The 17515-nt window shown below is 35.6% G+C and overlaps 1 protein-coding gene, 1 non-coding gene and 2 pseudogenes across 2 annotated transcripts in view; 2 read left to right on the top strand and 2 right to left on the bottom strand.

The window, feature by feature from the left end:
- LOC120604563 (L-lactate dehydrogenase C chain-like) overlaps positions 1–17515 on the bottom strand; it is a 46542-nt gene extending 29027 nt beyond the window's left edge. The window contains exons 1-4 of the mRNA XM_039865417.1: positions 17026–17515; positions 15981–16115; positions 11247–11364; positions 4092–4265 (exon numbers count right to left, since the gene is read on the bottom strand). Of these exons, the coding sequence (XP_039721351.1) occupies positions 4092–4265; positions 11247–11364; positions 15981–16115; positions 17026–17079 (481 nt within the window). The 5' untranslated portion in view covers positions 17080–17515. The remainder of the gene's footprint in view (positions 1–4091; positions 4266–11246; positions 11365–15980; positions 16116–17025) is intronic.
- On the bottom strand, positions 6448–7640 carry LOC120604568 (microtubule-associated protein RP/EB family member 1-like; annotated as a pseudogene).
- On the top strand, positions 7682–7800 carry LOC120609661 (5S ribosomal RNA). The gene has a single exon (XR_005654811.1). It is a non-coding gene; the product is annotated as a 5S ribosomal RNA (ribosomal RNA).
- On the top strand, positions 9004–9353 carry LOC120604573 (mitochondrial import receptor subunit TOM7 homolog; annotated as a pseudogene).

Below are 17515 nucleotides of genomic sequence, written 5' to 3'. Positions count from 1 at the left end.
TCAGTAAAATTGCAGGACATATGATCAACACTCAAAAATCAGTTTTATTTCTATGCACTAGCAATGAACAATCCAAAAAGGGAAATAAGAAACCAATTCAATTTACAGCAGAATCAAAAATAATACTTAGGAATAAATTTCACCAAAGAAATGCAAGATTTGTATACTGAAAACTACAAAACATTGCCAAAAAAAATTTAAAAAGACATAAAGAAATGGAAACACATCCTACGTGCATGGATTAGAAAAATCACTATTGTTAAGATGGCAACACTCCCCAAAGTGATTTACAGATTTGATTCCAATTCTATCAAAATTCCAAAGGCCTTGTTTTGTCAAAATGAAAAAAACCAATCCTAAAATGCATTTGAAATCACAAGGGGATCCAAACAGTGAAAACAACCTTGAAAAAGAAGAATAAAGCTGAAGGACTTACACTTTCTGATTTCAAAACTTACTCCAGAGTACAGTAATCAAAACGGAATGATACTGGCATAAAGACAGACATATCAATCAATGGAATAGAATTGAGAGTCCAGAAATAAACTCACTCACCTCTGGTCAACTGATTTTAGACAAGGGTGCTAAGACTATTTATTGGGGAAAGAATAATCTCTTCAACAAATATTGTTGAGACAATTGGATATCCACATGCAAAAGAATGAAGCTTGACTCTTACCTCACACCTTGTACAAAATGGATAAAAGACCTAAATATAAGAGCTACAAACAGAGGAGTAAATCTTCATGACCTGGGATTTGGCAATAATTTCTTAGGTATGACACCAAAAGTACAAGTAACAAAAGGGGAAACAGATAAACTGGACTTCATTAAAATTAAACATTTTTGTGCATCGGCATATACTATCAAGAGAGTTAAAAGACAATCCACAGAATGGGAGAATATATTTGTAAATCACATATCTGATAAAAGTCTAATACCCTGAAATAAAAAGAACTCTTATTATTCAACAACCAAAAGACAAACAACCCAATTTAAAAATGAGCAAAGAACTAGAACAGATGTTTTCCCAAAGATACACAAACAGCATTGAAAAGATGATCAATGCTAATGATTAGGCAGTAGGGAAATGCAAACTAAAGCACAACGAACAATCACTTCACTTCCACTAGAATAGCTAAAATAAAAATATGAAAAATAACAAGTGCTGGTGGGGAGAACTGGAACATTTATACATTGCTGGTGGGACTGTAGAACAGTATAGCCACTATGGAAGACAGTTCGGTAATTATTCACTAATTAAACATAGAATTATCATATGACCCAGTATTTCTACTCCTAGGTATACACCCAAAAGAACTGAAAACAGGTGGTCAAACAAAAATTAGTATATAAATGTTCATAGCAGCTATTCCCACTAGCCAAAAGGTAGAAACAAATCAAATGTCCATCACCTGCTAGGTGGAGAAATGAAATATGGTATATCTATACAGTGTAATATTATTCAATCACAAAAGGAATGAAGTACTGATGTATGCTGCAATATGGATCAACCTTGAAAACATTATTAAGTGAAAGAAGTCAGACACCAAAGGACAAATATTGTATGATCTTATTCATATTAAATATTCAGAATGGGTAAATCCACAGACACGGAAAGCCAAAAAAAAAAAGGTTGCCTGGGAACAGAGAGAGGGGTGAATGGGAAGTGACTGCTTAATGGATACAGGGTTTCCATGTGGGGTGATGAAAACGTCTAGTGGTAGTGACTGCACAAAATAAAATTTACTTAACGCCACTGAATTATAAACTTTAAAAGGGTTAAAATGGTACATTTTGTTATGTATATTTTGCCACAATAAATAATAGATTTTAACTCAAAAATTATGACTAGAGACAAACACTTTATATGATGACGAAAGGGTCAACAGATGTAGAAAGAAGCATTTGACAAAATTTAACATCTCCACATAATTTTTTTAAAAAACTCTGCAATTATGAAAATTAGGGAATTTCTAGAAAAACTCACATTAAATACCAAACTCAGTAATGAAAGAGTGAATGCCTTCTCCATAAGATAAGGAATTAGGCAAGTATGTCCGTTCCCACGATGTTGTGCGAGGGCATCATGGACACATACTACTAATATCAGAGGGGATGCATATAAATAGTGTTTACTGGGGATAATCTTAGAAGCAAAGAAGTAGGGAACCACACTATGTATACTTAACTCACATTATTCCACAGCAGAGATTAGTCACAGATCTTCTGTATACAAAATGGCCAAGTACAGAGGAGCCTTCCTTGGCTGGCAAGTTTCTCTTGAAACTCTTCCAAGAACAAGAATGAGCCCTACCATCGCAGTGGCAAATATCTTAGCTTTGGAGGGGTAAGGGAACCCCTAGTTTCCTTAAGTAACAAGAAATTTATCAAAGAATAGCTGGGTCCAGGAACAATGGTAAGGAGAATGCATTTCCAGAGCCAAAATCTATATAATGAGAACCGTGGAAAGAACCTTGCATGCCAGAAATGCTGACATCAGCTTAAGACCTGCTGTCTCCACAGGCTGGCTCAGTTCAGCTCACCCAGCTCTCTGATAAGCTACCGAAATAAGGGAGGAAATTAGACATCAGAGTGATGTAGAGTTGTCTTTCGTTGCTACTTATATTCACCATTGTACTGGAGGTCCTAACCAGTGAAATGAGGCAAGAAAATAAAAGTATTCATATTGGAAAGGAAGAATTAAAACTAGTAAAACTGTGTTTGCAGATGACAATGATAATGTACAGAGAGTATCCTAAGACTTTAAAGAGAATTACTAGAATAAATTTAAAAATGTTTTAAGATACAAGGTCAATACATAAAAACCAACAGTATTTCCATATACTAGCAATAAACAATTGGAAATGACACGTAAAGAACAACTCCTTTTATAACGGCATCAAAAACGTGAAATATTTAGGGATATTTGTTGAGGACGTGGAAAAAAGGGAACCCTTGTTTCTGTTGGTGGGAATGTAAACTAGGACAGCCACTATGGAAAACACTATAAAGGTTCCTCAAAAAATTAAAAATAGAACTACTATATGACCCAGCAATCCTACTTCTGAGTACATATCCAAAGGAAATGAAATCAGTACCTCGAAGAAATATCTGCACTTCCATGTTCATTGCAGTATTATTCAAATAGCCAAGATATGGAACAACCTAAGTGTCTCTCTATGGATGTGGCATACACATATACAATGGAGTATTCAGCTACAAGAAGGAAATCCTGCCACTTGTGACAACATGGATAGATCTTATGTGTGGAATCTGAAAAAAATGAACTCATAAAAACAGAGTATAATGGTAGTTGCCAAAGGTTGGGGAAGGGAGAATAATAGGGAGACGTCAGTCAAAGTATAGACTTACACTTCCAGATATAAGATGAATAAGTTCTGGGGATCTAATATATGACACTGGTGACTATAATTACCAATACTGTGTAATATATTTGAAAGCTGCTAAGAGTAAACCTTAAATGCTCTCACCACAATACAGAAATGGCAATTACAGTCGGCCTTCTATATCTACAGGTTTCGCATCAGCAGATTCAACCAACCTAATGCAAATAAAAAATATTTGGAAAAAAAATTCCAGAGAGTTCTAAAAAGCAGAACTTGAATTTGCCATGCACTGAGCACTCTGCTGAATCCATGCAAATGAAGTAACATGTAGGCATACCCTGCTGCAATCTACATGCAAATATATGTTATATGCAACTACTATTCCATTTTATATAAAGGACTTGATCATCTGAAAATTTTGGTATTCATGGGGGGTCCTGGAGCCAATCCCCTGAGAATACCGAGGGACGACTGTATAAGAGGTGATGAAGGTGTTAACTAACCCTTCTGTGGTAATCATCTCACAATATATGTGTATCAAATCATCACATTGTACATCTTAAACTTAAATGTTTTGTGACAATTATATTTCAATAAAGCTGGAAAAAACTCATTGTATCGTATACTTTGAACGGATGCCGTTATTGTACATAAATGTTACCTCAATGAAGTTTGTTTTTTTTTTTAAATGGTATGGCAAGACTATCTTTACTCAATTAAAAAAAGAAAAAAAAAACTCACCTGGATTTGTAACAATAAGTATCTTACAATCAGGACTATGATGGACTAGAGAAGGAATGATTGATTTCATGATATTCACATTACGTTGAACTAGGGAAAGACGACTTTCTCCCTCCTGCTGCCGTGCACCTGCTGTAACAATAACTAATTTGGAGTTTTCAGATACACTATAATCTAAAAGGGAAACAAAAGACAATATTTGGATCAAGATTGCCATAATCACCGTGCCTTAATTCTTTAAAAATCTATTGTATGACCTTAGTATTAAAGTACTCATATATCTTGCATTTGGAGATAAACACACTTTCCAAGTAGTCATGTTATCTTTTATAATCTAAAGGAAGTTTTGTCACTATGACTTACTAATTTTCACACAGCTCTTTTTTAAAAATAATAACAGAACCTACTATCTTTTTAAGCCCACATTCTCATTTGTTATTAAGACCGGAGGCTATGCAAGTAAGCTCTCTGGCTTCTTAGAAACACCATATGTATCAGAAGTTTAGAATTCTGACATTTTAAGTATCTGTTTCAGGAATCTAAGGGCAAGAATGTATTTACTTATTATTATAAGGGACTGGATTTGAGATCACAAGCAAGTTCTTGATCCATACAAGAAAATAAACTATCTTCTAAATCTGATGACTAGTTATAAAATTGTTTCACCTATTAAATCCACTGACAATAAGATATGATGCTCAGTATCCCATACTCAACATTTTTCTAAAGCAATATATACTTGGAAGTTATTTTTCATATGGATGTCAAAAATTAAATGAAATGAAATCTCCTCTATATCCCATCTCTATTTTAAAACTTATTTCTATGCTTTTGAAAAGGAAATTTACAAAAATATTATGGCATCTTCGTTTATAGTCATTTTCACTCTTCTAATCCAATTTTACAACCATAAACATGTTATGTTTTTCCTGCCCCAGTTAAGATTTCAATTAGAAAGACAATTTAGAAAGATGGCATTTCTTAGGCTGACATGTTTCACATAAATCTAAGAGATTATCTCTCCCTTCTATCAGGTAAAAGTTCTACAGGAGGAAGTTCTCTTCCCTTTCTGCACACAGTCTACTCATTCTTGCTCAAATACCTTGCTTGAAGCTCGCCTTCCATAGATTCTTACTTCACCACAGAAATCCAAAGTAATCTCTCAATCTCTTTCTCGTGTCTTTCCCCATTCCTTTTCTCCGTCTTTCTCCCCACCTCAACTTTTACAGGATAAATGGAGAAAAACTCCTGTAACTTCTCTAGTCATCTCTCCACGGTTCAGGTTGATTATTGGAAATATTACGTCCAACAAATTCAATTGAAGTGTATACCGAAGTAAAATATGGAGTCTTCATAATCTGCCTCAAAATTATCTAACTAGCTTTGTCTTAATTTTGTCAGATTTTCCAGGTGCCCTGATTCTGTTAATGTTATCATCACCCTACCTGTATTTTCCTTCCTAAATATAACTCAATCCTCTAAGAGACAGCAAACCATAATGGTCTGGAGCAAAGGCTCTGAGATCCAGCTGCCTATATTTTGACTGCCACTTCCTAGCTGTGTGACCCTGGACAAGTGTTTTGCCTGTTCCTCTGACCCTCAGTACCTCATCTGTAAGACTGAGCTAATAATAGTTTTTCCTTTAGATGATTTAGTGAGTTAATATACATAAAGTACTCAGAACAGTGCCTAGAACACAGTAAATGCTCAATAAATGTTAGCAATTATATTATTAGTCAAACACCAATTCTTCAAACACCAATTCCCTTGCTGGGCATCTTCTAATCATATCATTCATAAATAGTACTCTCTTCACTGAATTTTTGTAGCTCTTATTTACTGCCTATAATTCTAAAATAGGGCCTTATGTTATCTTTCCATGATTGTCATCTTATATATAGGGCCTTATGTTATCTTTCCATGATTGTCATTTTATACACCTAACTTGATCATACGATCCATAAAAACAAGTTCCGATCTCATATTTCTCCCTTTCTTGTCACTTTCTATGTTCCAGGCATTTGAGGTCTGCGTTCACTATCATACATGAGAAAATTTAAAACACCTGTGGATAATCAATGACATTCCATTGCTCTTCCTCATTAGAGCTCACTAAATGTATTTTCAAAATGTTCTTGTGAACCATATCATTCATATAGAAGAGTGTATAAGAAATACATGTTCAAATTTTTTAAATATGTATGTTTTTACTCTTAAGGCATTTAGTAAAACATTCTCTGCCAAGAATTCACATCAGCTTAAAATTCAAATCAGTCTTTACATTTCTCTGACGTTTCCACATAAAAACACGTTCTCTAGTAATCAGTGTTACCAGTATCTATTCACTGAGCCCCATGGTCAGCCTCTTTGTTCCCTAGGTGAACCAACTATACGTCAATACTGCTCTGCTATAAGGTAAAAGCTCCTAACTCAAACTTATTGGAAAAGGAGTAAAACTTCTGCAAAGTGCACTTTAAGAAGAGGTACTTTTTGCTTATGAAAAGAAACCAGTGAGTTCTCTAATAATAATAAAAGGGAGTATTTTAAAGTTAAGCACATGATTTGGAGTGAAAAATTCTGATGTTGCTCTGCTGGTCCAGGCTGTTAATACTCTTGTTCCTCCTGCGGGCCCCCTTCGTCAATTATCACAAAGCCTTCATTCATCTGTGGTATAGAGAATGTCCACAATCCTCTGCAATACAAGGTTGTTTTCCCCCTCGTTCTCCTGGAAATCAATTCAATGTTCCTTAGCTTTCCAAAGTAGAAGTCTCTCTCTCCACGCCTTCGACATGAAGTTTCAATACGCTGACCTGCTGCATTATTTGGCTGCTTTGTCATCCCCATTGCCCAAACCAGGATTCTTTCATACCACACCCAGGCCAGCCTTAGGTGTTGCAGTAGTGCTGTGTGTTGCAGTGGGCCTCTATGGAGCTGCACTGATAGAGCTGAGAGGTTTCTTCGGTTTGTTCAGAGCTGGAGCAACAAGGAAGGGAGCCACTGCAGTTTCTTGACCTTGTCTGGCAGCTATAGAGTCATAGTCTTTTCCATCATAGTTTGCATCAATAACTTCTTGAACCACTGAACAAATTCAAAATTATCTTGAAACTGTCTTTTTACTAATTTGTCCACAGGAATTGTTTCGTCAACATCCATCCTCTTAAAACCTGCTTATATTTTGAAGTTCTAGATGTATTCATGTTCTAGCGTAGCTTGGAATTTCACTTTCTTCAAGGCAATGGAGCCAGGAACAGCATGTCCATAAACAGATAATAGGCAACCCCTGAGCACAACTGTTCTATCTTTGTCAAATGCAACTGCAGAGACTTATTGATGTAGGCCAGCATGTCATGTCGACTTAGGTTATCACTAGTGACTGAAGTTGAGTATACGTTCACTGCCATCTTCACCGCCATCTTCAGCTCTTAGCAAAACCGTGTCCACTGCCCCGTGCGGGCTCCAGTTCTGTCTTCCTCTCCTTGAAACCGCCAGACCCTGCTTGACCCTGCCCAACCGCGCAACAACCTCATGTGTACCCCCCCACACACCCTATTAAGCACCTACGTAAAGAAATTTTTAAAATATTAAAGTTAGTCTACAGCCATGCCACTCTGAACATGCTGGATCCCGTCTGATCTCAGAAGCTAAGCAGGGTCGGGCCTGGTTAGTACTTGGATGGGAGACCACTTAGGAAGACCAGGTGCTGTAGGCATATTAAAAAAAAAAATTTAAAGTTAACAACGCTGTAAATATCACACAAATTAAACAGAACATCACCAATATCTTGGAAGGCCCTGTGTTGCCCCTAACAGGTTGCATCTACATCCTTCATACTCAAAGGTTAACAACCATTCTTAAATGGTGAAAATCACTTTACCCTTAAAAAAAAGGTTTACCACCTTGCCTATTTAAACAACATATTTGTATTAAGTTTTTTGACTAATAAGGTTATATATTACTTTAGCTAATTATTATCCATCTGATATTCATCCATGTTAATGTGTATCCTTGTAGTTCATTCACTTTCACTGCTGTGTAATATCACACTGCATAATTTAAACAATGTAGTATTGATATTCACTGAATTGTTTTCAGTTTGGGACTATTACAAATAGCACCACTATATAGTCATGTACATATATCCTAGTGCACATGTGCACAAGTTTCTCTTGGGAATATTGCTAGGAGTCCAATTTCTGGGTTGTAGAATGTGTTCATGTTCAACTCCTATTGTTTCACATCCTGACAAACAGTATTATCACACTTTTGCCAGTCTAATGAGTGTTTAATGGTATATTGATATGCTTTTTATTTTCCTTGCCTTTGTTACTAATGAGATTTTCTTTTCATATATTTATAGGCTATTTGAGTTTCTTTGTGAAGTGTTTGAGTTTTTTCCCATTTTTCTATTGGGCTATGTATATTTGTCTTATTATACTAGTACTTTTATTCTGAATACTATTCCTTTGTCAGTTGTTTATGTTGCAAATATCTTCTCTCAGTTTATGGCTTGTCTCTTCACCCTTTTACAGTGTTTTTATGAACACAGACTCTAAACTCTATATTCTTTTCTGTTTGTACTTTTTGTGTCTTTGTGTTTAATTCTTCCCTACCCTGGGGTCATAAAGGTATCCTATATTATCTTCTAAACTGAAGCTTTAAAGTTTTGCCTTTCACATTTTGGTCTTTAACCAACCTAGAATTAATTTTTGTGTGTATTATCAGGTAAGAGTTTAACTTTATTTCTTTCCATGAAAATAACCATTACCATAATAAAAAAAAATTATAAGTCCATAAATTTCCCAATATTGTAGTGTTATGTAACACTACAATGAGTGTTATATAACAATCTTTTGTGTGTCTCTGCACTTAATTAGTGTAGCTTTATAATAAGTCTTGATATCTGGTAAGGTCTCACCACCTGTTTTTTCCAAGTGTCCTGCTGACTGTGCAACCCAGGCTGTTGTCATGGTGAATCGGAACATAAAAGTCAAGGGGAGGCTGCAGCAGCTCTTCAAGTATGGCCAGTTTGCCATCCACTGGAGCTTTATTCCACTTGTGATTAATGGGGTTTAAGAGGGGTGCAGATTCTAGAATCCCTAAATTAACTGTTTTAGGCCTACTTTGGGAATAAAGAACTATTTGGTCATCTGGATTTGGAAGCAATCAATGGATAGCAATGACATGGGAGATTTGCGTTCCAGCTGGGATAAGAGGTGGGACATCATTTGTACATTCACCAGTTGGATGGCACAGGGTTCTTACTACACAGATGCATCTGGAGCAGAGTGAAAATTCTATTGACTTATTTATGATAGACTATCACAAAGTAAGTATTTTACAACGTTTTTAAAAAGCATCTTGTCTGTTCTTGGACCTTTCACTTTCTGAATGATTTTAGAATTAGTTTACCATATAAAACAATAACAAAATCTGTTTAGTTGCCATTGCATATAATCTACAATCACTATGGGAAAAATGGACATCTTACAATATTGATCCATACATCTGACACATTGATCCATACAAAACAATTTACCAGAAAACAGCTGATCCATATATAACCTGACATATTACTAGAAATTAAAGACTGAATGATTTTTTAAGAATTTTAATACTGTAGTAGCTCTTTTGACTCTACTTAACCAATTCAATAGGTTAACTGATATAAAATATACTGATTGCAAAGGTACACTGAACACTCTCAACTAGAAGACATCTAATATGTCTGTGTACTTCCGCTCATTAGTTGCTGCATATCAAGAATTAGTTATGTTTATACCCAAATGTATTTATGCCAATTATATTTATTAATTACACAATACTATGTAAATCACTAAAATATAAGTAAGAAAGAAATGCACAGGAAAGATAAATACTACATTCAGGATTGAGATCTGAATAGATGTTACATATGGAATGTATCAACTGAATTGGTAATGTTTCACTTCTTTTGCTGAGTGTTGGATACATTGATGTTTGTTATACTTAAACTCTTTACATTTCAAATATTTCATAATATTTTAAAATAACTGTTTCTATGAAAATTAAGTCGAATGCCTTGGAAAGACATGTTAAAAGCAAGTTGTTTTAAAATTATCCTTTCGGGTGCGAGAGAAATAAAAGTGAAGGAAAACCACAAAAATTTAGTAGTTTTGTGATCAAACTGCTTCATGAGTATCTTTAAATTAATTATAGTATTTTAAAGAAACTTAAATAATCACTATTGGTGTGCTTTTAAAAATATACTGCAAAACTCCAAGCAGCTGAATCATACTCAAAGGCCTTGCCCTACAATCAGAAAATTAGCAAATGAATTTCTAAGTATCTTTACATGTTTTAGGTCAACATAAAATGTTTATGATGACTCTTTCTAACAGTATTTTTAAACTATGTAACCACCTTTAGTTTCAATCATGTTAGATATGAGGGCTTCTAGTAGAAAGTATGTCTGTTGAATCAAATTACCAAAGAATGCACTATACACTTTAGTGCATGATAAAATAATTATTTTTCCTAATTCTTTGAGGCTTCTTAGGTGGTCAAGACATGATGCTAATGTTAATGGGGCCAAGCTTTCCATTTCCTGTCTATACTCTATAGCCTTGAAACCTGATCTTCTATAAACACAAAAAGAAAACGAGGTTAAAGAGTATTGATCAATATATCAATAATATTACAAAAACTATTTAAGACTGCATATCCTTTGAAAAATCTGTAAGACTGAACAAGTTTAAAAAGCATTTATATGTCCGTTATATAAAAAAAACAAATGAATAGAAAAAGGAAATACCCAAAACTTATCAGAAGAGATTTAAATTTTTTTTATACTTCTTTGTATTTACCAAATTTTCTCCAATAAGAATGAAAAGTTCTATTTTTGAAAAACTAACTGTCTATGACCATGCCACCCTGAACACTCATGATCTCGTCTGATGGTGAAGTTACGCAGGGTCGGGCCTGGTTAGTACTTGGATGGGAGACCACCTAGGAATACTGAGTGCTGTAGGCTTTAAAAAAAAAAAAAATTAACCTTTAAAACTATATGTCTTACCAATAATGGTGCTATTTTTAATTTAATACTTATAAATATCAGTTTGGTAAAACTCATTACATCTTTTAAAACTCTGAAGATAACTTTATAAAACTAAAATTAACCTTTTCCAGAAGTAATCTTTAAAGTATTAAAGAAAAGACTGCCATGCTGAAGATCCATCATTTCTCCCTTCAATCTGTCTGCGGCGATATCAACAAGGGTGAGTTCGTCAGTCAAATCCTAAAATACATGAAAGTTCTGAATAAAATTTTCTGGAAAAATGTTCCTATTTAAGTTTTATGAGAATTGAGAAAAAAATTTATGTAGCTACTTTATAGTCAAAGAAAAGTTATATTTTTAATAGAAAAGATGATATAAAACTGGTGTTTTTCAAATATGCCTAGAGTGACCAGAAGTCAAGGTAAACAACAGAATGTAGCAAAACATATTAATTGCTTTGCCTTAATATAATTGTTAATCTTTTTAGAATTGGGTTTTTTCCACTTCAGCTAACAGTTCAAAACCAATGAAAAGTTATGAAATTCTTTCAAAAGATTTTATTATATTTAATCCTATGCCTAATTTCTGAATTGGCTGAAACTGTTTTTAGAATGCATCCTAATGGCCTGAATAGAAAGGAAGCCACCTGTAGGAACCCATTCCATGTGGTTCAGTACAGTACAATTAATGTCAGTCCTCTAACCTAGGGGTAGATGAACATATAACCAGACCCAACTAATTGTTCCATTCTTCCTTCTGGCCACAGTCATTAGTTCATAAATGGGCATATGGCCCAAGCATAACAAATGACCACAAAGCCTATGAGGTTTGAAAATGGAAGATGAGAAATTAAAACTAATTTTTCTTTGAAATCATAAGCTCTAAGAATGACATAAGACTCTAAGAACAAACTGTATAGCCATATTTACCATCACACAGAAAGACCCTGACTGAGAATTAAGCCAACAGAGGAACTATAAACCAAGATATACAGAGACTGTGTATGGACAGGTCTGAATTCCAGAATTTAGTAGTACCTGAAGCTAGCTCTACTCTTAGATGTTCTAGTTATATGAACAATATATTGTCTCTGTATTGCTTACTCCAATTTCAATTGAGTTTTCATCACACATACAGAATATAGAACTATATAGGAGTATATTCCTTCAGATTCCAGTAGCCAGATTTCAAAGTCGAGCAGTAAAGGAAAGGTATTAAAGTCCCTATTTAATAATATTTTTTCTCATATCAGGTATCATCTGGACTTTTTGGAAAACTGTAAATTCTAAAATTTACTAAATTATGGGTTACATATCAGAAATAGGAGGAGGACAAGGAGTTTCACCCAGAAGGATCACATATCACTTTTCGGCTAACTGATAAAAAAAAAAAGATTTTTAAGATTTTTAAGATTTTTTTTTTAACATCAGTCTGTGTATAGGTCTGGACAGGAAAACAGAAACCAATGTAAGCATTTCAACAAAAGGAATTTAATATAGGGAATTGGTTAGACAAATGCTGTAGAGCTGAAAGAGCAAAAAGGTAACACTTGAGGTAACCCAGAGATAGTAACTGCACTTTGAAATATCACACCTACACCTAAGGCTGAAGAAAGAGAGAGACTAAAAGAGATGCTTCATGAGACTAGTCTCAGAACTCTGGAGGCTGCTGATACCACTGAAGGGGCATGGTGAGGCCAATGCTGGGAGTTCTAAAAGAAACTGGAGGGCTAGAACCAACTTCTACCATTAGAGCAAAGGGCTTGTTTAGCCTTTCTGAAGCTGCTGGGATGACTGTGACCAGAACAACAAACCATAAGGAAGAAGGAAGTCACTGCTCTCCTCCAGCCTTCCTACTTCCCTCTAGTGCCCCTATTGAAAGAAACTAACAAGAGGCCAAATGGCAAAGGAGAAAGAGATTAAGCAGAAATCCAGCACCAGTATCACGAAGCAGAGAAAGTTGGATTTGGAGCTGAATGACAATAATAACCAACACAGCCTATTTCTAAATTATATTATGACTGATTTATTTTCCTTCTCAACAGGTTATTAACCAGACAATTCTCTTATCAAGGGAAACTTCCCAGCTCCATTTATCTTGACCGTCAAAGACAGAACTCAAAATAATCCCTAAAAGTTTTTGTTAACTATATCTCTGAGGGTCATTTCTTAAATAGAGCTCCAAATAGAGACTCTGGGCTTGTTTAGCCTTTCTGAATCTTTTAAGAATAGTTATGAGCATCCTAGGAACTTTTCTCCAGGGAGTTCCAGAGCAACCACAGTAAGGTAGAGAGCAAGAGACTAAAAATCAATCTAAGGAAAACAGCTGTGGCCACTCTACTTTGTACAGGACAAGGAAGTAGGTTGTACAGCTAAAACCTTAGGTTGTACTCTTAAAAACTTTACATGTACTTATAAACCCTTTAAAGTCCACCTTTCAGTGACATATGTAGGTGTCATGGTCCTCATTACAGCCTATATATCCCTTTAAGTCAATGGGCTCTATTTTAATATCCCTTATCACTTCCTATTTATTCCACAATACATATCAATGTGACCTGAAGACAAAGTCCTGAACTACTCTGCTTCACTTGGGTATCTGCCAGAATACAAGAGATTCTAGTAAAAAATAAATGGGCTTGAACAAATGACCTTTCTCACAACTAGAGTTCTGAAATGTCCGATAATATGCCTTGGAGTAGGCTTTTTGTGATTCATTGTGCTGAGCACTCAGTGAATTCTTTATATCTGCAAAGTCATGCCCTTCGGTTTTGGAATTGTTTATCTCTTAAATAATTTTCTTCCTGCTTTTTCTTGTTTCGTACTGAAACATCAGTCAGCTACTGGATCTCCTGATTGATACTGTAAGTTTATCTCTATTCTATATGTCATCTTTCTCTGACAGTCTGCTTTCTAGAAGCCCAGTGGCAGTAGGAGGATTCTTGCCTCACTGTCTAATATGTAGATTTTCAATGCATTCTACTGCTTTCAATAAAATGTCTGTCCTCTATTGTCCTTAATGTCTTGAGTGCAGAGCCTGTCTGATTCAATTTCTTCAAAGAATTAACTGCTTCCCCTTGTCTGCTGGGATGTGAGAGGTGGTTGCCCAGTTGTTTAAGGTGGAAAAGAGAATCTGATGGCTTTCCTTTTCATCATATAAACTTCTAACCAATCCCTCCTGTTATTTGTCTCATCCATCACCTCCACCTTGTGAAGCAACTGGTAATTCCGATTACTGGGCCTTTCTGGAATTTAACTGGCTTTGCATCTTCTAGTCATATCTCTTTACAGGGTTCCAAAAATTGTCTAAATAATACAGAAAAGCTTTTAAGAGCACAGGATATGTGTCCGGATTGCCAAGATCTGAATTCTGGCCCCTTCGCCTACTAGCCATTTGACCACGGGCAAGCTACTTAACATCTGTGCTCTAGTATTCTCACATAAGTGGAGGATAATAGTACCTACCTCCTAAGGTTGTTATAAAGATTAAATAATACCTTTAAAACATTTAGAGAGGCAAAAGACTTATACACTGAAAACTATAAAAGGTTGCTGAAACAAATTAAAGAAGTCAAAAATAAGTGAAAGGACATCCCAAGTTCATGGATTGGAAGGCTTAATATTGCTAAGATGTCAAAACTACACAAAGTGATCTATACAGATTTCATGGAACTCCTATCGAAATCCTAATAGCAATTTTTTTTTTTAAAGAAATAGAAGAGTACATTATAAAATTTACATGGACTCAAGGGACTCCAAATAGCCAAAACCATCTTGAAAAAAAACGAAGTTAGTGGTTTCATCCTTCCCAATTTCAAAACTTACTACAAAGCTACAGTAATCAAAATAGTGTGGTAATAGAATAAAGATAGACATATAGAGCAATGGGACAGGATAGAGAGCCCTGAAATAAACCCTCATGTATACGGCCAAATGATTTTTGAGGGTTTCAAGATGAATCAATGAGGAAATATACCATCAAATGGTACATTTACATGTGAAAGAATGAAGCTGGATCATTTACCTTATACCATACACATAGTTAATTTGAAATAGATCAAAGATCTAAATGTAAGACCTAAAACTATAAAACTCGTAAAACATAGGAGAAAAGCTTCATGACAATGAATTTGGCAATGATTTTTGGCCATGATACCAGAAACACTGGCAACAAAAGTAAAAGTGATATATTGAATTACAGTAAAATTAAAAACTTCTGTGCATCAAAAGACACAATCAAGAGTAAAAGGAAACATACGGAATGAGAGAAAATATTTGAAAATCATGTACCTGATAAGTGGGTTAATATCTAGAATATAAAAAGATCTCCTACAACTCAACAACAACAATAACCTAATTTAAAAATGGGCAAAAGGTTTAAATAGACATTTCTCCAAAGAAGCTATATAAATGGCCAATAAGCATATGAAAAAATGCTCTGGAAATGGAAAGTAAAATTAAAGAACTTTCATTGTTACTTTATTAAATTTGGTACTTTTTATTTTTCAATGAGCATGTAATACTCGTACAATTTAAAAAAATTTAAGTATAAGCCATTGGGAAATATGATGTTCACCCATTACTCTTCAAGAAAGGCAATTTGTGGATCATTTCAACAGACGTTATAATATTTAATAATCCAATCAATGTGCCTCCTATGAATAAGTCTAAAATAGTCTAGCAATGCCTGACACGTAGTAAACCCCTAATAAATGATTCTTAAATTGCGTTAAAATCAGATGAGAGGATACATATTTGCCGTCAAGGGATTAGCCCTGCAACCCTGAATTTACTAACACCTACAAGACCTAAAAGTGCTTACTTGACATTCGGCCACAGCATGGCCTTATCACTTACCTTCAATAAGATACAAATAGCACAAGCCATGCCTACAGCACCAGTTCCAACAATGGTGATCTTCCGCTGGGAAACTTCATCATCCTCAATTAGATTCTCAATAAGCTGCTCCTTGACCGTTGACATTTTGAGAACCTGATAAGGATAATGCAATTTCAGCGGAGTCAAACTCCCTAAATTAATCACCCTCATAGCTACCGATGTACTTAACCATATTGAACACCTAAAAACTACCCGCTGAATTTGCAGAAAGTTTGAGAGAGGCCAAAGAAAGAATTTCCTGGTCAAGGGTGTAGAGTGGTAGCGCAAGGCCAAGTCTATCAATGGTAGAGTTGTGGAATCAACGGCCTTTTGATTTCTCCCTGCCCTCAGCCACCATTTTCGCCCAGTACCAAATGCTCACAGATGCTCTGCTTCGCGCAACTCACCGCCTTTAAGGAAGATTTTTTTAAAAATAGTGACTCCGGAAAAAAATTGCAACGTCACCTGAGCTGCGAAGCCAGGAGACGGTTACTCGCCAGACCGTTACGTGAGCACGCTCCCACTCGCGTCAGCATGCGAGCTCCGCCCCGCCCCCGGCCGACCCAGGCGCAGGCGCACGGGCAGACGCTCGCCGTCTTCTCAGAGTTAGCGGGCTTTTGGGATACATGTGGGTACATCCTCATAATATCCGTGTGGGGAATGCTAGACGATTTGGGAATGTGCAAGAAAGGATATTGGAGTGTTATTTCCTTCAGCCGGCCTAGGCCTGGGTTTGATTTTAGGGTCGTGGCGTCTTTGGAGCCCCCACTACCACCCGGCCAGGCTCGAAGCCCACGTAGGAAAGAATCCTCCTGGGAGCATCTCCTAGTCTTAGAGGGATGTTAGCTTAAAATAGCATCCTGCAGAAATTATTTCCCAATCCTGAGGTGCCAGTGGTTGGTTGAGGTAAGATGGGCAGCTAGTTCGAACCGTCCTAACTTGCTTCTTTTGGAGAGAGCATGTTAAAGGGACCCGGGCCCCAAGAATGAAAAGAAATTTAAGTGTAGACTTGAGATTGACCAACCTGACTTCGAGGAACATACTTTTTGATGCACTTATCACAGCTTTGTCCAAGCATTCCTTTGCAGGAATTTGAAAATTTATTAAGCTCTGTAACACAAGGGTGAATGCTGAAATAAAATGAGAACAGGATAGTAATGAAAAGGAAAGGCCGGGTCTGGTTTTCTAAGGGTAATTTTAATTTATGCCAAGAATGTATTTATAACACACAACAGGACACAACCTCCCCTGTCATCTTTTGTCCTTTGCATTTGAATCATTTTCAAAATCTAAACGTTAATTCATTTTCTGTATCAAAGCCTATAATTTTTTAAATATAGTTCCGATCATTCAATAACACTGCGTAAAATCCTTTAATAGCTCTCTATTAGAGTTAAAATAACCAATTTTTACAACCTAAAAGACATTGAAAATTTTGCCTCCTTCTGCCCCTACTCCTTCTGCAACTTTATCTCAAAACACTCTTACCACATTCTCCCCAGCTTTTGACAGCT

The sequence above is a fragment of the Pteropus medius genome, unplaced genomic scaffold, assembly GCF_902729225.1.
Source record: "Pteropus medius unplaced genomic scaffold, Ma_sr-lr_union100, whole genome shotgun sequence".
Taxonomy (NCBI): domain Eukaryota; kingdom Metazoa; phylum Chordata; class Mammalia; order Chiroptera; family Pteropodidae; genus Pteropus; species Pteropus medius.
This window is presented reverse-complemented; position numbering and strand designations above follow the sequence as displayed.